This window comes from Gambusia affinis, linkage group LG03 (assembly GCF_019740435.1).
Source record: "Gambusia affinis linkage group LG03, SWU_Gaff_1.0, whole genome shotgun sequence".
Classification (NCBI taxonomy): domain Eukaryota; kingdom Metazoa; phylum Chordata; class Actinopteri; order Cyprinodontiformes; family Poeciliidae; genus Gambusia; species Gambusia affinis.
The window spans coordinates 19,873,784-19,890,854 of NC_057870.1; the positions used below are offsets into that span (position 1 = coordinate 19,873,784).

General features: G+C 40.7%; 2 protein-coding genes across 5 annotated transcripts in view; one reads left to right on the plus strand and one right to left on the minus strand.

Annotated features, from left to right (window-relative positions):
* LOC122828770 (zinc finger SWIM domain-containing protein 6) overlaps positions 1–10,607 on the minus strand; it is a 60,766-nt gene extending 50,159 nt beyond the window's left edge. For 2 of the 3 annotated variants that reach the window (XM_044112630.1, XM_044112631.1), the window contains exon 1: positions 10,011–10,607. In XM_044112630.1, the coding sequence (XP_043968565.1) occupies positions 10,011–10,443 (433 nt within the window). In that variant the 5' untranslated portion in view covers positions 10,444–10,607. The remainder of the gene's footprint in view (positions 1–10,010) is intronic. The other variant, XM_044112629.1, reaches the window with a different exon arrangement.
* Positions 10,608–13,849: 3,242 nt separating this feature from the next.
* smim15 (small integral membrane protein 15) lies at positions 13,850–17,042 on the plus strand. Of its 2 annotated transcripts, none has more exons than XM_044112633.1 (2): positions 13,850–13,957; positions 16,649–17,042. In XM_044112633.1, the coding sequence occupies exon 2, from the start codon at positions 16,681–16,683 to the stop codon at positions 16,900–16,902; it is 222 nt and encodes a 73-aa protein (XP_043968568.1). In that variant the 5' UTR covers positions 13,850–13,957; positions 16,649–16,680; the 3' UTR covers positions 16,903–17,042. The 2 variants fall into 2 exon arrangements, with proteins under 2 accessions (XP_043968568.1, XP_043968569.1); XM_044112634.1 differs by lacking the exon at positions 13,850–13,957 and adding an exon at positions 16,148–16,307.
* The last annotated feature ends 29 nt before the right edge of the window (positions 17,043–17,071 follow it).

Sequence of the window (17,071 nt, forward strand, 5' to 3'; positions counted from 1 at the left end):
GTTATTTAGAAATACAACATAATATATTAGTCACAATATTTTTGTCTTCCTTTTTTCAAATTGTGTTTGGCACTTTATATTGACATTAGCATGGCAAGAACAATTAAACTCCACTCTCAGTGTGTAAATACGTAAAGTTGAGACTTCCAAACAACTGCCAGCATTTCCAGAATTCAGCATGTTCCATGACGGAGGCTGAAAGTTCAAAAAGATTAAACAGAGACACTTTGCTGCACGCTGCTCATGTTTTCTACTGAAAATCATGCTGTCTCTTGCATACCATCAGGCTGACTGAATTACAGGCTACTTATTATGGATCAGTGTTTACAAATTTACATATGAAGTCTCTCGCTGATTCTGAAAATAGCTAATCCAGAGTTTCTGTCCAGTGAGTCCACAGTTAGGGTTCACTGAGTTTAAAGTCTCTTGATCATGAGGCAGTTTCTCTAATGTATGTATTTTGACGTTGTTGGTTGTGGGGACAAAGCAGAGAAAGCTTGGTATGTTCTGGAACATTTATCCTCAATATATGCAATGTGGCATTGTCATAAAAAATTTGCTTAATGTTATGAAAGGTTAGGAAGGTTAGCCAAACTGATTTTATGCAACAGAACTACATTTTAAACATACATTTTCAGATTTATAGTCACTCCTAGATGCCTTTCTTTTTGGATTGGAAATATTTAATTTCCTTTTGAATGAATTAAATACTTTCTTACACACAAGATAATTGTGCAGAGCAATGTTTTCTAAACAATAATTATGTCCAACTAGAACTAAATACTAAAAACTAAGTACTAATTCACAGATAGCATAAAGAGGACATACTTTAACATTCACACAGCCACATGTGCAGGATCCGACAGGCCGACACAAAGCCAGGCTGGGCTAATGTGTTTCCATTACACAACAGCTGAAAGGTATCCCCTCGTCTTTCCATTCAGCCAACCCAAGGGGACAAAGGCCTGGAATCTGTTTCTCCCGTCCACTAAGATACACAGAGCCAGACAGAGAGGACAGTTTCTCTAAAGAACCTTCGCTTGCATTTATTTGCTGCCCCTTGCTATTGGACGGCCAGATGTTTATAGTTGCTCTGGGCTAAGCCATGTTTCCATGAGGATACAAGCTCAGGGTTAGTCACATGCCTAAGGGAAGACCAGAGGCGCCAGATCCTGGACCAAATTGCTACATCCACAGGCTCAACATGGACTTGTGTCTAAAGGTTATATCTGTTCTCTTGACTATAGGATATTTAAGATCCAATTAGGGTTGTCAATATTTTACCAAACCATACGTCACAGCATGCCAGTATTTCTTTAGCTCCAATGTCACAAGTCTTGTCCCTGAAAAACATGGTTTCCCACATGACAACAGAATGTTTTACAGCATTCTATATCCTTGTCGTCAGTGGTAGGCATGTGGGCTCATTCTCAATGGGCATTGTAAAAAGATAAAAGAACTGCTCAGTCCAACAGCAAAACAAAACCAGATCCACCCACTTACAAAGAAACAGCCCACACACAAACAGGGAGAATAAGCCCTCAGACACACACACACACAAAAATCTCTGCATAGCCTGCCCGTGTTGTGTAGAAGACATGTTCATGCAAGATTCAAGTTTTGGATCTCAAATTCTGCACCTTCGTGAGCAAAATGCTTCAGAAGTCAATATGGGTCCTCAAGAAGCCCTTTGAAAGCCTTGCTAGGGAAATTGAATGTGTTCTTTCACAAAAGAGCTCAATGTTGCTTTAACTTCGGAAGCCAAATTTCTCCTTGGCATTTGGCTTAGAGCTTTTTCACACAAACAATAACCAACTAGTTTGCACAGTGTTCTTCATCATTCCTTTGTTTTGTTGTCTTTCTTCATGCTGTATTACAATGTCAGAAACTTCCATATATCTTCAGAAGAATGCTGAACGCCAAAGCTTGGCATGTGTTCTCACAGCTTTCCTTCTAGATGAATAAGAGTTTTATGTTGAATCCCATTTTACCCATTGTCCGTCATTCTTAGTCTTCAACCCCACATTTCTAAGGGGAATACTTTTGCTATTGTTTCTGCAAAGAGGGAGGGTAGAGGGAAATATCTTTGTTGGCCCTAAACAAGTATTTTCAGAAATAAGAGCTGTACTCACAAAAATCCTTTCAAATATGAATATTTTCTCAATTAACTTTTAGGTAACAAAATAACATATTGGGTGTCACAGCTAATTACTGTTAAACAGTAAAAACACACAAAAAACAAACTGACTATACCTTAGTATAAAATATTTTATTGTCATAACAGCCATGATTATCATTTCAGTTCTTCTTGAAAACAATAAAACTGAAAATAAATAAATAAATAAAGCCATATTTCTCTGTCTCAAATATCTTGTCGGGAGGCCCAGGCTGATTATTGGTGTCAACTTGTTGCTGCACCCTGCCATTCAGCTAGCTGAAAGAAGGCTACAAAATGTTTTCTATGCTTTTATCCACAACCCTATTGTGCAACTGACTTGCATTTTAATGCTGAATTACGTTATGGTATCAATTTTATTACGACTGTGTAACTGAAGGTATGGCCTACTTTCTGATTAGCTCAACTAATAGTTAACTGGCCGATTGTGTACACTCACAGAACATTGAAATTTAATTAGAAATTTTAGGGGTGGGGGGGAGACATCAATAAGTAACTGACAGCATAGCAAAAGCAACATGACCTTTTCTGTCACACTACAAACGTTGACAGGGCTTGAAGTTCCATAAAGTCCATTTCATTTCCTTACATTTAGACTCACGGAACATAGCAAGATGCAAAGCAATGGTACAGCACCTTTACAAATTATACTCTTTTGTTTTTGATCAAGAAAAACATGACTGGTTTTTCTTGAGCACAACCCTTCACTCTTATTATAACACTGTCTAAGCTACAGTTAGTTGTTAAAGATGGCTCCCCAAGCAGACAGCCCAATAAAACAACTACCGGTACTTAATATCAGCCCGTTTACTCAAGCAAAACAACAAAAAATACACAATATTCTGCTCAGCAAGACATTGAATGGATTTTTCTTCTACATTTTTGCATACAATCAAAAATAATAATAAACAAGTGTAATAAATAAGTATTGTTATACCTGCAAGACATAAGTTATGCAACTTTTGCACCAGTAACTTTTGCTTTCTGGTTTTAACTAGAAGCAATTAAATACCATAAAACTGCCAGAGAGGGAAATCATGGTATTTTTAGGTATCGTATGATGAGAAGCTCATGCAGGTTAGTGCTATGTTTATATAACATATCTACTATCCATATGCAGTAATCAGAGGGATCAAATAATGTACCAGGTGGAGCACTTCATATTTATTACCTGAATTAAATGCCGTGGGATAAGTGGAGAAGGGCTTAGATGAGGACAACCCTAAAAAATGAAATCCAACCAAAGAGAAGTCTACGTGATGAACGACTTTAAAAACAAACTGTCTGAAAAAAAAAGAAGCATCCTTGTGCTTGTTATTTCACAATCCCGTTGACATCATGATGAAAAGGGGGTGAACTGGAGTAGATGACGCTGAAACCTAATTAAGATTCTCCAGAGCGTGAACAAATTAACCTGAGTTATGAGCATGCAGACGCAAAAGACAGATCTGCTCACACGCAACACACACACACCAATTTGTCTCTGAAATAGGTGGAGCAGAGGAGGATGACATTCACACTCAAACAGGCATGACCGCCATGGACATCCAGCGATATTTTAGGCAGGGGAGAAGCAAATTATTACAGGCTATCTTTTCCAGCAACACCACCGTGGAAAACACACCAAAAATAGTCGACAGGATATGCGACTCTGCTCTCCGTTCTACTTGAATTTGAAGCAGCCTCGAAGTGTCCACCTCATCACTCTGATTTGGGGCAGCGACGTGATAAAAATGACATGCAGCCTCATGTGAAAAATTAGCTTAACGGGGAAAACTGGATAAATAGGCTGTAGCATGTAGCCTATGCTAATGATATGGCAGAGAGCGACATATGCCAGGCATCAGTATGTCACTCCTTGGGGACATGGGGCTTACCGTAACAGGATAGTAAGGGTGTGTGTGTATGCGTGAGTGTGTGTGGGTGTTTGTGTGTGTGTGATGCTTGGCATTATGGGGTTTTTTTTTTAACCTCTTAGAACAAAGAAGGTGGGAGGGGGTTAGGGATATGAAGATGAAGGGTCAAAAGGAGGCGGAGCAGGGCTGTCTATGTTCTGAATAAATGAGACAAGAGGAGATGAACTTGACCCTGACTAGAGGGCTGAAACAGGAAGGAAGGTAATGAAGTGCAAACATGCTTTGTCATGCCATGCTAGAGCCATAGGATTAGAATTCTATAATTAGAGGATGGGGCTCCGTAATGCTAGCCTTTCTTTTCAAGCATGATGAGCCGCCGACTCTAAACTGCACAAAGGAAGAGGAGAACAGATGCTGGGATCAGAGCAGGCAGGTCTTGAAGTTGTGCTTTAACAGTGGGTTGATGCTCGGCTGCCACAGTGATCGGACTGACTGATAAGTTCAAAAAAGGTGAAACTCGGCGAGAAACAGGAGCATATTTCTGATCACCTCATGACAATTCCTCCTACAAGGTGGCTTGGTAGGTCCAGGTACGAAGTGGGTCACTGGTATCAAAGTACATGAAAAAGTTTTAAAGTTACAGACTCAAAAATGCACAAAAGTTTACACGACATCGTGCGAGAGAAAGTGCAAGAGTGATAATTTTCTCTAGTTGTGTAGAGCTTAGAATAATGGATCACTGCCCCTCCCTCACCCGTTGCTGTGCGCTGCTGGTCAGCTGGCTGAAAGAAGAATTCTAAACTTTTTTCTCGCTTAGATGATATACTACTTTGGCTTGCTGAAAATGTTTCACGTCACAAAATAACAAGAAAGACACGGCATGGGAGTAAAGCATCCCTGTTCATCTCTCCTACTGATGTAACACTGCTGCAAAAATACAACTCGCAACTGCTGTGTGAGCAGATAACTAGATAACTAGCCAAAGGGGTGTGATTCTCTTAATCAGTAAACTGGACACAATAATTGCATTTCATCATATTTTTTGGTTTTTCAAATTAATTATATTTATTTACGCTCTCCTGGAATCAACAGTGGAGAAAATGGTAAAAGTAACAATCCCAACAACACCGTCATTTTTGGGGGTTTTCAAACATGTATTTAAGTTCTCACAGTGACAATAAATGCCCAATACTATTGAACTTCATACAAATACATACTGGTATAAATAAGTGTTGCTAAAAGTAGCTTAGCTCTGGTTTCCAACTAGAACATACTAGGTAGGTTGGGTATGGTGGCATTTATGAGGTAAATATATTGTCACCAACACTTGCTACTTGTTCACTGTTATCTTTCAGTTTATACTGAGATATCTGGAAATATCGTCCCCTGCAGCTCTCTTTTGAGAAGTTTCTCTTCAAAGAAAAGGTGAATGTGCTGCACAACTCATCTTTTTGGCTTTTAATTAGATTTGATTTATCTAAATTTCTACTGATTAAAGCTACAGACAACTCAAGTTCTTCCAGGGGGACTTGTACCACACTTCGATAATCATGGGTGTAATGCATGCCTTTCTCCCTATTAAAGAAGGCTCATGCCCAAAGCATCCAATCTGCAAGTTATGCCTGCACAGTATTTGTAATTGTTCTGTGTGGGAGCCTGCTGCTGACAGGGAGACAGAGAGTGAGTCAAGCTGTAAGCTTGCAGAGGCTAGCACAGGAACAAACCTGCACTTTAACACATTCATATTCCTCTGAGTTTTCTCTCTGACAATCGCACAGGTAAATAAGGGCCAAAAAAAAAAAATACCTCAAATGTTGCTGTGAACATTTTGTCAGCTTGTTAAAATGCAATCAGGACTCTATTTAAGAGGAGCACCAACCTTGTGGTGCTTTACGGGAGGCTGCAAATAGTCTGATCTGCCAAACGTATACTATAACTTCAGACTTAATATGCCTTCTGACAACTAAAGGATATAAATATGTGGACGAGGAAAAGGCTTTATTGAGAATCTGCCCAAATTAATACAGTTTCAGTGAGGAAGGAGAGCAGGAGAAAGGTCAGCAGAAAAAGTAAACTGGAAAAGCCCAGAGTTCAGATGCAAGCGGTCAATTTTATATGTGTACATTTACAAACAACAAATGTGGACCAAAGTGCTTTGCAGTCAAAGCATAATAACTTACTAGACATGCTAGTAAGTGATTAATGTATATTTGTAGGGGAAAGAAAACAGGAATAAACATGAATTATTTTTATGTCTAGGCTCCAGAAATGTTTGGTGAACTATGAACAAGAGTTAAATCTGTTTTGGAACCAGGTCTTGTTAAGGTTGAGCTTCCACAACTCGGCAGGTGACAAATTCATCAGTGATCTGACAGTCGGAAGAGTGGGCTGAAGCTGGCTTGTATGAGCCCGTTATAAACGAGGAGCAGCGGATTGCTAGATAACACTTTGCATTCGTATATGAATATTTATCCCGAAGGCTGGCATTGGAACAGATGAGCTCGCATGGGAGAAAGAACAAGCTATCTATCTCACTCTCTCCCCATTTCTGAGCCTCATTCTTTACTTTCATACATTCCCTTCACTTGCAATCACCATTTCAATGCCTCTCTTTCCTCTTTTGCATTTTCCACCCACATTTTCCCTCTAGGCTTCCCCTCTTTTTCTTGATATCACCCGATCTATTGCTCTTCTCCTTAAAAAAAAGCAAAAAAAAAAAAAAAAGCTACCCCCTCCAATCTCTTTTCTTCGCGGCACTGATGCATGGAAAGAGATGGAGCAAAAGAAAAGGGAGAAAAAAGAAAAAAAGGAAAAAGCGTGTGATTAATGTCGTTGAGAAAAAAGATAAATAATCACAGGAGACTGGGGGCTGGTAGTTGGCCTTAGGGGAGTAAATATGGAGAGTTTTATAGCTGCTCACTTGGGAGCGAAGGGAGGCTGAGGAGGAGGAGACTGGAGAGGAAGGAGAGCAATACGGCGACAGCAGATCCATTCAAGTATATTAGTTCCCCCCTCCCACCTCCGTACACAATAACCTCTTCGTCTATTCTATTGCGCTACTGTCTTTCATCATCAGTGCTGAACCCCATCCCAGTGACAGCACAAACACACAGGAGGAACCGCACAAAGCCACGCATGCACCAACGCTCGCCTGCACACACCCTCGCAATCAGCCCATGCTTCTTTTACAGGCCAGACCCACTGGATGTGTTTGATGGGGCCAATACATGTGGTGTGTGATGTGGCTGACATCCACACACACACACACACACACAGCTCTCGCCCCCACTCGTCCCCCAGTCCCCACCCTCCCGAGCTCGTCCTGCTTTTAAGCCCTCATCCTCCAGTGGCTGCCTGTCCCCTGTAGTAGATTGCATCTTTTATTTATCATTTGCTCTTCCTTGGCTTTATCCTTCCCCAGCTAGTAAAAAAAAAAAAAAAAAAAAACAGAAAGAGAGAGAGTGTAAGAAATTCTGGGGCAAAAATCGCAATCAGCATAACATGCCCTCCTCCCTGCTGTGTTCTCGCCTGTCATTCTCCACTCTCTGTGAGCATGCGGGATGAGACTGACAGCCCGCACAGATGAAGGCAAACACGTGCGTGTGTGCGAGTGTGTGCACAACCTCTTTCTGTGTTTTCACCAAAAATATTTCAAAAGGAAGAACCACACAGACGGCCACAGAAAACAGAGTTGCACCGATCCGGCTCCTCCTGGCCGATACCGATGTTCTCTTCGATCTGACCTGCTGACCCTGATTACTGATAGATGTCTATTAATTGTAGTTTTGAATCAAACTGATAATTAAGGAATTACATTATAATCATTCATGATTTAAAGCACATATCTCCCTAACCTTTATCGGCTTTTACTGACCTCAGAAACAGGGTGTCAACACCAACGCTCCGGGTTGATGAGTTTATAAACCAAAAACAGTGAGAGTTTCTGGTTCTGATGGGCTTTAAAGTTAAGGGGGGGAAAAAAGTCAGATTTTTCAGCATTTTATCTGCCAATCACCAATTAAAGCTGAAATATGGGGGGGAAGCTGATTCCAGTCTCTGGACGATCAAACGGAGTGTCAACAATGTTTTTTTCCTCTCTTGTGACAAATACTGGTGGCAGGACTGGCTCTGAATTGAAAAAGGTCAAAGGAAAGAAAAATACATCCAAACTGAGAACTCATGGAGATCCAATGATAAAAGATTTATTAACTTACAATTACCAAAACGAGCCGTCGAGATTCTTTTTTGTGTTTTTCCCATTTAGTTTCACAATCCTAAAGAAGAGTCAAAACAATAGGTAAACGGCGAAGCTGGACTGATCAGGATGGTTTTCTTTGACTCATCTATTCCGATTTTGTTTGTTTCTTCTTTATCTGAACACTATAACACATGGGCAAAGTCATGTGTAGAGGTGGCAGTTCTGAAACCAACAGAAAATAAAGGATTTAGAAAATTCTCCCTCTGTGTATGCTTCAAAACACATCTTCAGTCTTTACTAGGTTTTCTTTTACTAAAAAAAAAAAGTGTGTCCACAAACGGACATAGTCGACGCATTTAAAGAGCACAGTAGGTGGGAATTCTTAGCTTTAATGCATCAATTAAAAACCAGAAATATGTTGTTGGTGTTGATGTTTTTCCCCCCACAACATTTTACCTACCAAACAGGGAAAACTTGGCTGATTCCAGCCTCTGGACGACGCTTCGGTGGATCTCTAGTTGCAAATGACCTCGTTCCCCTCTTTCTGACTACATAACCCAAAGCACACACACTTATCTACTTAGTGATGCCTCATACTTTTTTTATTTCACCCCGGGCTGAGTGTTCAGCTTCCTCAAGCCCCAAAAAGAGTGAGCACATAAATGAGCCTAATGCTGGGGAATCTGGTAAACAGGCCAGCGAGAGAAAGGGAGCGGGAGAGAGAGGAGGGAGAGCTGCCTGCCTGTCTGTCTGCTCCATGGCTACTATTGTGCACTGCACATTCTCTGAGCCCACAAGAGCTGAAGCCATCTCCACAGATTCTTTAGGGGGGAGATAGTAAGCCAAGAAGTGAGATAGGAAGGGAAGGGGGGGAACAAGGGGAGAGAGAGAGAGATGGAGATGGTGAGAGAGGCAGGGAGGGAGGAAGATCATGCATAAAATCTTGTTTACAGAATGCATTAAGATTCAGATGAACTGGGGAGGGTAATGGGATTAGAATCCTGAACCGCTTCCAAGGGTGGGGAGTCAGATTGACAGCTGAGTCTATTGCGCTGACGAATCTAGTGAAATATTCGGGCTCTGGCAAAGACAAGCCAGCTAGCCAAGAGGGGCAGGGAATCAGAGGGGGTTTGCTGAGCCTGAAGCACCTCTGTTTACTCCTAGCTGTACCACAAATAACGCAGCTGGAAGACAAAAACAACAACAACAACAACATATCATTGTCTGTGTAGGTGCATGCAGCTTGGGCTTCAGATAAATGTTGGAGAAGCTGGGGAAAAAGAAAGAAAAATCAGCTTCAGTGTATCTCACAAAGATGTTTGGCAAACAAAATAGAAGCACTGTGGCTTTAAATCGCCGTCCCTCCCCAGCCTTTCTAAATATCGTCTATTTAGCCAGCGGTGAAAAGATATAGGGGGCTTTTGTCTGCGTACCCATTGGTGGGGGCATGGAGAGCTGGAAAGACACAAAAATAGGAACAAAGTCCTGAGCTTCCAATTGGAATTGCTCGGGGGCCATTCAATGCGCACAGCTCAGTGGTTAGAAACAAGGAGAAGTGGGCTAAAATTACGGGCTTATCTGAAAATAGGCTTTTCTCACACTGCTATAGGGTAGACTGGTGTGGAAATACCCTGCATTGTTTATAATAGGCACGGTTGTGGAAAAGAAACACAAGACCCCGTGGAAGGTCCACGGGAAAAAGCAAACAGGGCGAGTGAGATATGTTTTCTTTCTTACAGTCTGTTTTTCCTGCATTATTGTGACGCTTTAGTCCACTCACCGACTTGCAATACGTTGTCCACCCAGCCACCCTCCAGCAGAGTGACACCCCGCAGAAAAGGCAGCTGGGTCTCGTCATTATTGTCCCCGCTAGATCCACTTTCCTCTCCCCCGGCGTTGAAAGAAGAGTACATACAGATCTCCTTCTCGCTTCTCGGGAATGACCAGTAAACGATCCTCCGCTGGACGGGCTCCGGGATCCTCTCGAACCGCTCCTCCACCCGCTGGAACGGCCACTTTTCCGCGACTCTGCGCGCCGCGATGTCGAGCAGCGACTCGGGGTTGTGCGTTTTCCCGTTCCCGGACCCTCCTGGAGCGGACCCCGCGCCGCCGCACGGGACTCCTCCAGCCCGCTGCCCCTGCCTGCATGCCGGGTTGTAGCCGGGCCGGCAGCAGAGCCGCTTGGCTGGGGGCTGCTGGACTCGCTCGGCCATGATCGCACCGCTTCCAACCTGAAGCGCAGTTCCTCTCCGATCATATAAACGGGATAAGGAAGAGAAAAGGGCAATCTCGAACCGATTGTTTGCCGTACATGGAGAGGCTGCCCTTATTTGGAGAAGTGGGCGGACCCTGTGAGTTCCGTGAAGTCCTTTGTGTTGTCAAAGTAACGAGGATGGGCGGGGCCCTGGAAGGCAGCCAGCGCACGAGTGGCGCTATAAAAGGAACTGGAGGCGGAATTCCCGAACGTCGGCAAATCCTTTGTGAAGCCGTCCGGGAGCGCGAGGGCGGAGCCCCGGCGGCCGACGGGCTTTGAAGTTTCCTTTTTATTTGAGTTTAAAGGCGGGGACTTAATCCAGGGGCGGCCTAGCAGTTTCCCACAGGGGTAAAAGGGGCCAAGAAAACTGACTTTCTTTCCCCCATCTTTGGAGGATCAGCTATCACCCAGAGCTCCAGTTTCTTCAATAACTGATGGTTGATTTTCTAGCTTGGGTTTAAAAGGACTTTCAGCTGTCAGAGATAGAAGGGCGTAGGAGGAGGAGGAGAAACATTAAGATATGAAGTGGACACGCCTGTCCACTTTGGTCACATCACTCATATATAGGTCAGCTGTTTGGTACACTGTTATTTCCATTTGCAAAAAGTTAAAGTTAAAAAGTTAATGCCGAGAAACCAAGAAAGAGATAGATTCTCATTCCGACTGCTTTAAAACAGTGATTTAAATAAGAAAAAGAGTTCAACAGCTACTCTCCATGTGAGAACATGTGTTTTGAAAGGAGTCACCATTCTATCTTCAGAAACCAAAATGGGTTGCACGCTGACGGTTTTAAAGATTGGTGCATATATATGAATATTCACACACCTAAAAAATTTTCACATTTCATTCTGGTTCAACCACAGTCTTCAATATATTTTGTTTGGATATAAAGTAAAGCTATAAAAGTTATAAAACAATATCACTTTAAGCATGTCAAAGAACACAGTTTGATCCATTATTTGAAAATGGAGAAAGTATTTCAAACCATTCCATTCCAAAGCCATTCAACTGAACTGACAAGGCAAGCAGGAGATTTATCAGAACAACCACTAAGAGACTCATAGTAACTCTGCAAGGTCAGGAGAGACAATATGTTGATAAAGGTCATCATTATTTATGCACAAATCTGCCTATTATGGAAGAGATAGGAAAAGACAGCCATTGTCCCAAAAGAAGTTGCATTCTCACAAGTCAGGGGAATATTGGTAAAAAATAAAAAATAAAAAAAAAGGAGCTCTGGGTTGATAAGACCAAAATTTACATGCAAAGTGCTACATGTAGTGGAGGAAAACTAAGGCAGTACATCACTCTAAATAAAGTATCCCCATAATAAACCCTGGTGGTGGCAGCACCATCCTGTGGCATGATTGTCCTTGGTAAAATTGATTTGTCTATCCTGGAGGCAAACCTGTTTGAGGCAGCAAAAGACTTAAGACTGAGGCAGAGGTTCGCTTTACAAGTCAGCAGAAACCCTATAGCCAGAAGTACAAAGGAAAGATTCAGATCAAGGCATTCGGAGGCATAGGAGTTTCAAGATGAAGATCTGTAGTTGCAATTGCCATGAAAGTGGTCTGCAAAGTCTTGACTAAGAAGGGCAAAACACAAATGTGAACCACATCTTTCAGGTTTCCACTCATGAAAAATTTAGTAAATCACAAACAGTTTTCCTTTAACTTCTGAATCAATTACTATGATAGTCAATTTCAGTTATTCAATTTATCAGTTTATTTGACAAGGACATTGTACAATAACAATGATTTCTGCAAAATAAAACATTTACAGGGGTTTAAGTACTCTTTGCAAGGCAGTTTAAATGCATTATGTTTTGCAATTCAAAGTGCAGCATTTCTACTTACCCATACTTACCCATTAGATCCAGTAATCCAAACATGATCAATTAATTTTAATTATTAAAATGATGTTGATAGTGTAAAGAGCCTCACTTTTGTGTTAATAACACACTAACCAACATCTATAGGGAGGGGCGACTTTGCATTGCTTACCTTTTGGATCTTACTGTGTGGTTAGACATGTGAAGCTAAAAGGAATGCAACTTTAAAAAAAATAAAAAGTAACCACCTTGGGGATGTTTTTCTAAATTGTCTATAAACTTGGCCAAAACTATGCTGGTAAACCAGGATGTGTGCATGCAGAGCCTCTATCTGGTGCATGTGTTCTCAGCTGCCCCTCTCCATCCTCCTTGAGTAAGTCTAAAAAGGCTGGCCTTTGAACTGCTCTGAAAGTGATCCATGCTGTATGGACAGAGCAGATGTGGCCTAACCTGATTTGGTTTCAATACTTCCCCACAGGAAGTTCACAAAGCCAGCAGGTCCTCCTTTGTTATGTTAGTAATTTTTCTCAGAGGGCCACTGGAGCCTTATGTTTATTTCCCTTACAGTTGTTGCTATATAATTTGCCTTTTTCAACTTTTCCAAAACTGTTTCACAGATTATTCAATGTTTCAGCAGCATATAAATGTTATCCTGTTCAGTGTCGTGCAGGAAAATTCACTTGTCTGTTATTTAAGTCTTGTGTACCATTAGACTGTAATCATCCTGTTTTTGAAACTATTTTGTCACACTTATGGTCTACATAATGAAGTATATTGACTCACTAAAAAAACACACACTTTGTGTTTTAGTTCACAGATGTTCAAATTCTTAATTTTTTCCTAAAAAGAAATTAAACAAAACACTTTTGATTTCCTTTATTTATATCCTTGTGGTTCCAAAATTCAGAAGTGAGATGGTGTTCCAGTGATTGGTAGTAAATCAGAGCTCCTGATGTTCTATACCGACAAAAACAAACAACAACAACAAAAAAAACAACCCTGATTCTTACATTTACCATATTCTGAAAAAGCTTATTTTATTAGACCCAACATCTGGGTTTATTGCTAACTTATAACATTGGAAGCGGGCGTAAAAGTTGTTCTTTATAAGCTCTGAAATAAATGAACGTTTTATTTCCAGACATTTAAACTATTGTTTTGACAGAATGTGATGATGAAACGCTAAAACGCTGAAAAAGGTAAAATTAGGGTTACTTGTTAATATTTTTAGTTTTCAAAGCTAAAGGACTACATTGCCCATCAGCCAAGGTATAGGTCATATCCTATCACGAGTGAAGACTTGTGCTGCATTCACGGCCTCTTGGTAAACTATGGCACGGATTTCCTAAAATTGTAGTCGTTCTCACAATTTGGACACTAATGCACCATCTCTGTTAAAGATCACACCATTTTCATTGGTACATGTTTCAAAGGTATGCAATACCTAAAAAGTGCTTATTTGTTTAATAAGTGCTCATTATTAAACAAAATACAAGAAACGCTCATAATTTAAAAAAAGTAAGTTGATTTTCCCCTTGCTGGGGAAATTTCCTGAACGCCCCAAATGTTGAAACGGTTTAAGCGAAACAGGGAGGAGCTGGTGGTTATTATCGCGGATGTGAACACATATTTATGCACTTTGGTGAGTTAATTTATTTCTTGTATTGGATTTTAAACCATTATTACTACTGTGAAATCTTAAATAGATAATATTTTCTCATGTTGCAATGCTTCTTGGCCGAAAATCAGTGATTTTGCTTTCTAAAGATGGGGCCTTGCAGATTGGCCTTATTAGCTTCGATAGTAGTCGCAGTGCAAATGTTAAACAATTTTTCATCAAATTAATAAAATCCGTAGTCAGTCTTCATAACAGAGAGGATTCTTTTCGGTTTTGGGTTGTTGGTTGGAGATTTAATCCAGTGTAATAGAACCGCTCTGCTTTTGATAAGCAAATGCTAGCAGCCACGTAGGATAATGCTAGTTAGCAAATGGTCGTCATGTGTTTTCTGAACATTAGCAGGAAGCTGGTTGATAAAAATTACAGTATTTGTCATACATGCCTACATATATTAAGCTTCGGTCAGGTTTAATAAGCAAAGTTATTTAACTTCTCTTTAGGAAGACTAGTAACACAGGAGTTTGGATTGTAATACGAATTTTTCATGATTTCACGGTAGTTTCATGATAATCAAGACTATTAGCTATGCATTCTTCTTTAATATTTGTTCGAATAAGCTGTAAATAAAAGCAGCTAGAAGTAAAAGAAAATGGCCTAGAGCTCGAGTTGTTATCCAGTCCAACTTAATTTACATTGTTAGAGGGACGAAAGTAAGGCACAGAATACATAAAATAATAATCATTACAAAGATAAAATTTTTAAAAACAACATGGAATATGAAGAAGGCGTGATTTTAAACGGACAGTGAAGTAGCCTGTTTAATGTGCAGTTTTAAGTCATTATAAAATTTTAAAAGCATGCTCCCCGCTAGCTTCCGCTTGTTTCAGGCAGACTCAGGAGTAGCTGATCAACTGACATGGAGGAGTGAGGCTAAAAAGAGAGGGATATTCTCATATTAGCACCAACAAATAATAATTGTAAAAAAACAACAACAACAACAAAAAAAACATCCCACAGTAATTTGTACTAGCTGTAGCTGAGTAATATGGTAATCACTAACCCACACATAAAGTGCCTGTAAGGTAATCCAGTCACCTTGTAATGAGAGCATAGATTACTGTCTCAAAGTCCTTCTTAGATACAGCTTTCTTTATTTTGGCCAACTCCCTTAACTGATAAAAACTGGACTTCACAAATGTCCTCATCTGATGGTCAAATTCAAGTTCAGCCGCCTCTTCAACTCCCAAGTTTGCTGATGTACTGGTGCACCGTGACTTACTTACCAAAACTGCTTTCTAAATGTTAGGTTAGGTGTGATGAATATCTCTGTTTTTTGTTTAATCCTGTTCAGAATCAGATGGAGGAATAGGGCCTGTCGTTAGGGGTCCGAGGGTGAGCTGTGCAGTACACCTGACTCAGTTTGCCTGTTCCTCATAGTGGGACAAACTCCTAATTACGACTAATTCTAGGTTTAAAACTGACATTCTTTCAAATTTGACATTTTTAATTTTCATAGTCATAGTCTGGAAGCAGTAAGGCTTTATTGCTCGTTTTATTACATCATATTATGTTATTGATAAAATTTACTGACTGCTTCTTATTGAGGATTAGAACAAAGAACCTGTTAATCCTCGTTTTGTTGTTTCTTTCACAAACAAAGATGTTTCTCAAATCTAAATTTACTTAAACTAGTTGTCAAAACGTGTAGCTCTGTCAGCTTGATTCTCAGCTGAACCCACACATTTGAGCACACAGACCGAAACTATTTGATTTGCAGTTACTCTCAACAAGATACAGATTATAAACACATTTCTAGCCATGCTTTGTGTGTAGATTTTCCGTTTACGAATAAATCACGGTTCTACTTATCTATAAACTGCTTTTCATTTATTTTGTTGAGCATATTTGGTCATTATACAGAGTCCTGGAAAAAAGTGTCGTAAAACATTCTTTTGATTTTTGTCATGACACTACCATTGACTTCAATGTGTTTTACTGGAATTTAATGTGACAAACCAGCACAAAATTGTGCATAATTGTGAAGCGAAAGCAAAAGGTTCCATGGTTTTCAAACGTTACAACAAAACGATCTGAAAAGTGAGGCTTGCATTTGTATTCATCCTCTGTAAATTAACAGCTGCAAGTCTTTGGAGGTGTGTCTTTTAATAGTTTTGCATATCTAAAGAGTGATATTTTTCTTTGCAAAACAGCCTGAGCTCAGCCAGACTGAATGGACATGCTCACACACAAATCAGGGCTTTCCAACTCCGGTCTCCTCGGAAGCTGCTGTGTGAAAACCTCTAGATGCTTCGCTGCTCCGGTGCTTAATTGATTACTGCGGAGGCTTGATAATGAGTCAGTCATTTTGATTCAGGTAGATTGGGACAGGGACGCATCTGAAAATTGCATTCGGTATTAAATTTGGTGTCATCTAGGATCACCTTCTTCCACATACTTGCATGACTGAACTTTAAAAAAATTGGGGGGTTTTTTCTGAGCTTTTTAAATATATTGCTTTATAATCTAATCCTGCTTTAAACTTCATTTGTAAACGAATAATTATTTTTGTTTTTTTTCAATTTTTGATTTTACTCCTCTTCTTAGCGATGTGCTACTTCATATTTGTCTATTAATGAAATCCCAGTAAAATATATTAAAGTTTGTTGTGGAAAGCTGATTATGTGTATTTGTTGCTCACGGTCGTCTCTGTTTCAGGTTTGAGTTGACGCTGGCCGTTGCTGAGCAGGATGATTGATGTGCGAGCATGGGCAGAGTATGTTGTGGAGTGGGCTGCCAAAGACCCCTACGGTTTCCTCACCACCGTCATATTGGCTCTGACCCCTCTGTTCATCGCCAGCGCGCTGCTGTCCTGGAAACTGGCCAAGATGATCGAGGCACGTGACCGCGAACAAAAGAGAAAGCAGAAGCGTCAGGAAAACATAAACAAGGCCAAGAGGAAGAAAGACTGAAGGCGCTGGAGGAACGGGGGGTCTTGATGGGGGCGGCGTGAAGGAAGCGAGAGAGCTCAACCCCAGCCCTGCTGTCAACACCGGGCTGCTATGCCTCATGTCCAAGAGGAAGGACGCTGGCCCCTTGAACTTGACAGTGGACAGTGCTGTCCCTGTGGGACTCTGGTCA